At 39.6% G+C, this 8,632-nt stretch overlaps 1 protein-coding gene across 1 annotated transcript; it reads left to right on the forward strand.

The window, feature by feature from the left end:
• Positions 1-453: 453 nt before the first annotated feature.
• LOC139741548 (tax1-binding protein 3-like) lies at positions 454-8,362 on the forward strand. Its single transcript, XM_071652126.1, has 4 exons — positions 454-580; positions 2,798-2,899; positions 4,906-4,983; positions 6,598-8,362. The coding sequence occupies exons 1-4, from the start codon at positions 542-544 to the stop codon at positions 6,712-6,714; spliced, it is 336 nt and encodes a 111-aa protein (XP_071508227.1). The 5' UTR covers positions 454-541; the 3' UTR covers positions 6,715-8,362.
• The last annotated feature ends 270 nt before the right edge of the window (positions 8,363-8,632 follow it).

Below are 8,632 nucleotides of genomic sequence, written 5' to 3' on the forward strand. Positions count from 1 at the left end.
TCAGAATACAGTCTGGGAACAAACAGTCTGAACTTCAAATGTTTGCAGTAATTTTAGTACTTTGCATGGGGGTAAACTCCTCGAACATGTACACACTTCGTCGGCAATGTCGAAAGCACGAGCTGGGTCTGTCTACCCGGTTTCAAAAGTTCGCGCACGGACGCGGCGAACGGCAGCACACAGAGCGCAGGCTAGGCTGGGCAGCCGTAGCCCCACAGCGCAGTGAGTGAGAGAGCAGCTAGCAGCTAGGCTCGTTCTCATCGGGCACAGTCGGGGTCGGAGGAAGCAGCAAGATGATGGCCCCGTGGATGTGGATGAAGCGTGGCCTTCAAGGTGGTCGTTGTCAATAGAGGGAGCTAGCCGTGTAGATCTTGCGTGCGACGCGACGCCCCATACAGCGCGCGATATCCGCGCGCGCCGTATACTCGTAGTAGCCATGCGCCAGTCGAGCGACGCGATCACGACGCGACTACGCGACGCTACAAAATTCTGAGCTGGTTACCCGAGAAAGCATCGGAAAGACAGAAGAAATCACAACAAAATGACTTCCATGCTAGACCCAGCCACTGGAGTCCCATTTGTAAGTTCCACTTCTCAATGTATCTCGTCGCATTAAATTCTGGTTTTGTAATAATGTTTGTATTTTAACAGTTGGTCGCAACATCATTTAGACCTGGTGCAAGCCGAGACCCAGTTGAAGAGTCGACACGCCCTTTTGTACAGTCCCATTGCCTGTTATTGATGTTGCTACTTGAAATGTGATGATGCATGTGCAAGTGAAAAAGCTAAAAGATGCATGCTCTTGCAAGTCTTGAATTAAAATGACAGTCACCAGCGGTGGGAGGTTTTATCCTACTAGTATTGCAGGAAGAGTACCCTCCTGGCTATCAGCAATAATGGTTTGTGCTGTAACTAAACTAACTTACAAGTGTTTAGTTCTAAACTTACAACTGTTTTTTTAATTTTAAATTACTATGTCATAAATTTTACTCATAATTTTATAAAATTAAATCATCTTTCATCATGTTTTCACTTTCAGTTTATGGAAGTCTTTCCTAGTTTATCAAATACAACTGTTACTGTTAGCAACACAACAGAAGTAATCAAAGTGACGCAAGCCACCCGTAATTCGACCACAATGCTGTCCAAAATGCGACTGCCTTCTACATGTACATGTGGAAACCTGTGCTGTGTGCTTTTGTGCATGGTCGAACCTTGGCACGGGAGGTCAAACCTTACCTTGGACTTGGCATGGTGTGGGTGCCGATGATCTCAGAAACTCCAACTCTCCCGCTTTCGACAGGAGAGCTACCGCCGAAAGTCCGTTTTTGCAAAATCTCCCATTCTTCCGCCCTGGCTCTGTGTCTCCCGCTTGAAATGATTTCTTACTTATTGCCATCGTATATTGAAAAATGAGCCTTAGATAGCACGAGAGAGCATCTAGAACCCTAGACAGAAAGATCCGTCTGTCCGGAGGACTCTTTTGTATTTTGCCATTAACGCTGTCCTCCGTAGACAGACGGAAGGTTGTAGTACCCATAGCTGTGTGGATGTTCTTAACCACTGTCTCTATGGAAAATTGGGTGAGGTACCTCACCCTTCTCGATTGCGTCTAATTCACGGCCCTAGGTCGGCAAATTTAAGCTTGTATAGTGAAATTAGCTTTTTAAGAATACATTAAACTCACCAGATTAATGAATAATCCAAAATTTTAGTAGAATTTTCAACATAAAAGACAGCCTGTCGCGTCGTCACGTTCAAACTGCAGAAACATACACCATGAATCTATAAGCCAATCACATGCGAGGTAGTTTCTACGTGTTTGTTTTACTAAAACACTACCTCGCATGTGATTGGCTTACAGATTCAAAATGGCGACTTACAGCTTGCGAACGGCGATGTTGCGATATCGGTAAAATGTCTGCGTTATAACCGAGTTTATGTGAGTATTTCGATTGCACAATTGAGAAATTTATCCCAAATATTGCTGCATAATGTGTCATGTCATGTCAAACTTGTTTGAATGTAAAAAAGCTGTCTAAAATTTGGTTTATCGTAACGTTTGATCTGTGCGCTACTGCTCCACACAGGAGCCGCAATCATTGACTTCGGTCTGTATACGGAGGGGATCCATGAAGCCAGACGCAGTCTCCGCGGAACATTCCCCGACGGACAGATACAGACCGATCTTTCGGTCAACTAGAACCCTAGCTTCCATCCAGGACCCCGCCGCAAAGAACTTCGCGCTTCCCTCTCGTGATGTGCGCTTCGCGCACATCAAGTTGGAGTCTCCCGTTTTCTAGGGGTTTCAGGTGGGAGAATCTCCAGATCAGAAGGTGCTTGGGGTTGGAGTCTCTGTGATCTGCCTAGTCAAAGCAAAATTTGACATTCAAATAGACCCTACCTTATGTTAAATTATCATCGATAGATTATACAGTGGCATTCTTGTGCAATATGCTCTGCCATTGTAGAACTGCAGTGAAGAAAATGATATGCTTAAGTTGTATGCGTGCTTGCATGTTCGACTATACGCAGTATACCGGTACCTAAAATCCTACCCCTTAAACTGTACAAAGTGCTATTTGCATTGCATCAATGCTTTACCTGAACACATTTGATTAGGTTGGTAACAGACAAACTGGATACAATTACAAGGTGTTAGTATGAGAAACAGATAAACTTCACCTGTGGTGTAAGTTTGCTTGTATAACTTAGTATTGGCCCCATGTTAGGAAGGGCATTTTGAAAGCTTGTGTGGAAATGCTTGAATTTATCTGTTGTCTACACTCTCATTTAGATTGAAGTGAATGTATACAAGGATGGCACCAGACTGGGCTTCAGTGTAGCAGGCGGGATCGACCAGGACAGTGCCAAGAATCCCTTTGTCAAGAATGACCAGGTGAGCTTCCACTAAACCACTCAGTTTCCTGTATGTTTCTGGATTAGCCCTTTAAGGGGAGAATAGCCTGGCTGTGACACAACAACCAAGCAATTGCTAGAATGGTTTTAAAATGAATAGTTGATACAGTGGAAACTCAGTATAACAAGATCCTTGGGACCAAGACAATTTGTTCTTTATATCAGATATTTTGTTATATCAGTAGTCAATAATCAGTACAAAACAAAGGAAATAAATTTATTGGGATCAGAAAAATTAGTTTGTCATATCAGGTATTTTGTTATATCAGATCTCTTCATATTAAGTTTCCAATACTATCCCAGCCTTGTCTCATTGACTGCTCTTTAGATATTGACCTTGTCTTCCAAGGTGGTTACAAATTGAATCATCCATCCACAATTCAGGAGTCATATGTGACCCTGCATCACAATGCGAATAGAAAGTCACTAGACATTGATTTTTAGTTAGGGGCAGATATTGGAAGAGCAGGTTTCAAGGTTTAAAATTATATATGTGAACTTGGTTCAAATGGACTCTCCTAACTTGGAATATCTAAATTGTAGAAAGAAGCTCACATTCTAGAAAAGTGTGTACTTAGAAAAGAGGCTCTGAAGTACCAGGGTCTATTCAAGCACTAAATCTTACAAAGCCATGCTAGCTGTGCAATGAATGAGACAAAAAACAGGATGTAACTCACCCCATTGACAGCTATGAAGGGTTTATCAGTTTAAGCTGAAATTGATCATGCTCTATGGACGCGTTGTATCCATGGCTAACACCCACTTCCAAAGCAGTAGCATCATCCTTTCAAAAGTTATTAGATTTGAAAGTGAAGAGTGTGGAAAGGGTTTTTAAACAATGAAAGTGGACTCTATTATTAAGACACACCTTATCACACTATTCCACAAAAAAGTGTTCTAGAAAATCTGCTAAAAATCATATTCCCCCTGTATCTTATGATCCCAAACTGTAGAATAATAAAGAAGAGGAATTTCTCTTTCAGAAAGTTTGAAAATTTAAGATTGACTAGGTTGACCCGTTTTACCTAATTTGAGTCCTCACACAAAATCAGTGTGTGCGACGTTTTGTTGGTTTTGTGATGCACGGCCGCATTTAAGCTCTTAATTTCACATGCATTATTTCATAAAGTGACATACACGTAGGTGTATGGACATGGATGAAGAACATGAGATGCTGATGCAGTGGACTCCCGTTATGATGAAGTCCTCGGGACCGATAGTTTTCTTTCGTTATATCAACATTTTGTAACATTTTGTTGATAACCGAACAAATACACAATGAAAATACATAGAGCTGATAATGTTGCAGCCTGAATTTTTACTTCGTTGTAACCGGAATTTTGTCATAACCATGTTCGTTATAACGGGAGTGCACTGTACCTGTCTAAATTAACTTTTTCAAACAACAAGTGAGGATAGACATTTGAACTTGATAAAATAATTTGAAGACCAGATTTTTAGTGAAATTGTGCTAAGTCTTAGCCTGATGATGTGGTCGAACCTCAGTAGAGAAAGCTAATGAGGTTGATAGGATATTTTCTTTTATTTGTGCCCTTTACAAGAGTGTGAATATTGAGAAAGGTTTGGAGGTCTGTTCCAGTCATACAATATGCCTAACATCCGCATTATACCTTAAAGGGGAATGAAAACATATATACAATCATATATGTGGTTTGAGTGAATGCAGATATAGTAGTAGAACACATTAGTGAAGTTTGAGGAAAATTGGACAATCCGTTCAGACGTGAAGTTTTAAAGTTTCAGTGCTGCCATCGCTGGATGAGAAGAATACAACAGTTTGTGATGTCACAGTAGGAGAAGCAGGACAGTGATATAGTGCACTTTTGTTTTACTCTATACATGGCTTTCATGTTGTATAAATACAGGCATTAATAATGCATAGATATGATATCTTACGAGCCAACCTGCTTCAAGTGAGTGCCGGCACTTTACCATCTTTCTTACCTTTTCCCTCACCACCAACAGGGCATCTTTGTTTCCAAAATAGCTCCTGAAGGTCCAGCTGCCAGTGCAGGTCTACAAGTTGCCGATAAGATCCTTGAGGTGAGCTGGCCGTCTTGCATAATTCCAGTCATGAAATACTTCATCTTTAAAGGTGAAATCCAGTCCAAATATAAGTTGGTCCGATAAGAAAGAGTAAAATATTACGAGTTCAATGGTAAAATTTTGATCGAAATCAATGAAAAATAAGGAAGTCATGACATTTTGAAGTTTCGCTAACTTTTTAGGAAACAGTTCTTGAACGGTCAATATGAATAATGCAAATGGCAAAGTGAGCATGTCATCCCCTCACAACTTGCCGTATAGTTTGTACATAAAATTTTGAAATTTCCTTTCTTTCATTTAAACGCAATTATGCCCGAGGCTCAAATCCTGTCTAACTGATCACTATTCTGAAGTTATTCAACCAGGAATAACATCATATGTCAGACTTCAATGACAGAAACATTGAATTTTTGTCATTTTTTTGTACACGATCAATGAAAAATTGTGAGGTTATGATTTGTTCAGCTCACTCATTTGCATATTCATATCCACTGTACAAGAACTGTTTTGCAAGATTAGCAAAACTTCAAAATGTCATAACTTCCTAATTTTTCATCCGATTTCAGTTAAATTTTTACCGTTGAACTCATAACATTTTATTCTTTTTTATCAGACTAACTTATTTTTGGACTGGATTTCCCCTTTAAAAGCAGTGTCATGTGCCAATGATATGAAGTCTCCATAAATACTTCTTGACTGTAGATCAATTTTCAATAAACCCCCAGTCAAGTCACCCTTGACAAGGCACACCAAATTAAACAAGTTGTCATGACATTAAGTGGAGAGCATATTGTTTTACCCACATTGATCTTGGTATGCGAAGCAATAAGGGAGCTGTGTAATGTCTCTCTGACAAGCTACTTCTACTGATTGTGCATCCAATGCTCCACTAAAAAATTGTATGGCTGAGATTCAACATTGTAGTACTATAATATTATTGTACTTTCTCTTTTTATTGCTATTCAGTGAGCATATAATAAGTAAATCTAATTAAAAATTTGAACTATATTTGAACTGCTAATCTCCTTTTTTTTTGTATATTTTTGTCTGAATTTGCAAAGGACCTATCCAATGATATGTTGTGAAGAGCTTTGAGTACCATGCTGTGTTAAAGATATTCGATGCAAAGTACAGCCATTATCATTTCATTTGAATATTTGTCTGAAGATGACAAATTTTGATTGTATGTGGTCAGCAGTGTAAGAGAGCAACTTCTTATTATGATAAATGATATCGGGAATTATAAATGTTCAGGACCTGAAATGAAGTGGGCTTTTTACCAAACTGATATTCTGCTTAACCTGAAACAGTGTGCGCTGTGTTTATCACTGGCACACTGCTCTGCCATACTAGCACCAGAGAGTGATGTTCGATTGTACTTGGCACAATGCTGGAAATGTAGATAAGTTTAAATCATTGCTTAAAACTTATCTGTTTACTCAATCTTAATTGCTGTTGTTGTTGTTGTTATATGATGTACATAATGCTGTATTTTAGTTTGATATTTTTCCATATTAATGTGCTTGGAAACGTCAGTAGTAAGGGCTATGTTAGTGTTATTTATTATGAGACGGTATAGCTACATGTGTATTCCCCCCTTCCATTTTGTAGGTCAATGGCTATGACCTCACCATGGCAACGCATCGTCATGCCGTCAAGATCCTGACCAAGGAGAAATACACGATGCTGAAGATGAAGGTGACTAGGCAAGGACTAATGACCAGCTAGTAGCCCCATCCTACTCCCCCTCTTTTTATTCTCGCTCCCCGTCGAATGGTCGGACATACCTGTGGCGTTACTAAGCATAGCTTGTTATCATAGAGGAGATCGCGAGAGTGTTTGTATAGTTCTGTTGGTGCCTATCAGTGCCACTAGTGTGCACATGTTTTAGAAGAATTTTAGCCGGCTGCCACTTCTTGATCATGTGCCAGCCTTTGGCTGATTTTGGAAAAAAAAAAAAGATGAATTAATTCAGTGGCAGATGATAATCTGTGTAAAATAATGTTTGCAGATGAAGCACCAGTGTGCTTTAAGTGCTTCCATGTTGAGAGAATTTTCTCGTATGATCACTGGTAGTCGGGATATTCTTCCCTGTTTATGGCGATGTAAAATGGATCATTGAGCTGTCAATATTTTGCAGTGAAGCATTGACTTGTGGTAGGTAGATTTGTTGCACATTTCTATGCTGCTTGTTCTGAGTCAATTTATATCTTTTGCCAAGAATTGTGTGTAGCCTAGTGAGATCAGGGAATGAGCTGATATAGGGGCTGTAGTCAAAAGGTGTTTAAAGAGTGATTGCGACTCTTTAATAACAGTGCATTTCTAGTGATTGCGAGACACTTTAGTAACAGTGTATTTCTACAGATTACTGTACATAGAGCCAAAGAGATTTTCTGATGAAGTAAGGTCGACTGTGCATCTGCAATCATGTTGTGAGTTTTATGTACTTGTCACTCTTCATTTTGCTGTACTTGCTCCATCACAGCAAGTGACGCTTGCTTTTGCTGTTGTCTGCTGGCAAAATTGCCACTCACTTGTTAATTCTAAGGTTCCAAGTGTGCACTCATATTCACCACCATCATGCTTGTACACCAACATGCTATGGATTGTTGGAAAATTTGTCACACGCCGTGCTAATCCTGCAAAATTGTATTGAGAAAAATTTCACCATGGCTTTTAGCACATTTTTATTGAGATATTCAGTGTGCTGTGGTACTATTGCCTCTTTCTTTTAACAGTAATGCAGACTTAGTTTGAATAGTGATCAGTTGGAATATTCTTATTGGGTGAGAGTAGTTTTTTTTTGTACTCTTTGTTCATAACGTGTGAGGTGGAAAGAAAAGAAAAATGGGTTTAGCTAGCGCAAAGTTGCTTGATCCTATTCAGTATAGCAAAGAATGTCTTGGACTGTCATATGTATGTGAGTTGCATTTTACTTTAATGCACCAAATTGCTTGCAAGAGTTGTGCACCTTTGCAAGACGTCAATAGGGGGAAAATCTTCGGTCAAAGATTCCACTGCAGAGCAGAACTGACCATCGCTGTGTGATCAGTACAAACCCTCGTGTTGCTTTAAGCAGCTACAACAAAAACCCAACTGGGCAGTACTTTGCACTTTGCACTTTGCACCTGTGCTGCATTCAGGGAGAACAGGAGAGAAATATTGGAAAAATGTCCTCTTTTTGGAATTCAAAAAGGCATTTCAGTTGGTGTTCTGTAGCCGTGGCACTAGTGTCATGACATGAGAACGTCCTTGCAGCTTGCAGTGTGCAACACCAACAATGCAACATGCAAAAATGTTTACTACATTTGGACCTAGTGAGCACATAATTGCTGTTTATGACGTGGCCGACAGAAAAATACAAAACATGCAAAATCTTTCCTACTCAACAAATCTAAAAAAATGAGAGATAATGATAAATGATTAAATAAATGAGCTTGTGAAAGTAGGCGAAAACCATCGCTATGCTTCACATGCATGCACTATCTCAGATGAATTTAAGCTTCAAAGAGTTTGAAGATCACGTCAGCCTTAGTTGGAATGTAGGCCAGTACTATCGACAGAATGAATTTGTAATGTGCATTATATAAAAATGGTTTACTATTGCTTGTGACTTTCTAATATCAGTATCATTATTTACATGTTG

This window comes from Diadema antillarum, unplaced genomic scaffold (genome assembly GCF_040938485.1).
Source record: "Diadema antillarum isolate AM-2024a unplaced genomic scaffold, OU_Dant_1.0 seq00000932_RagTag, whole genome shotgun sequence".
In the NCBI taxonomy this organism is placed as follows: domain Eukaryota; kingdom Metazoa; phylum Echinodermata; class Echinoidea; order Diadematoida; family Diadematidae; genus Diadema; species Diadema antillarum.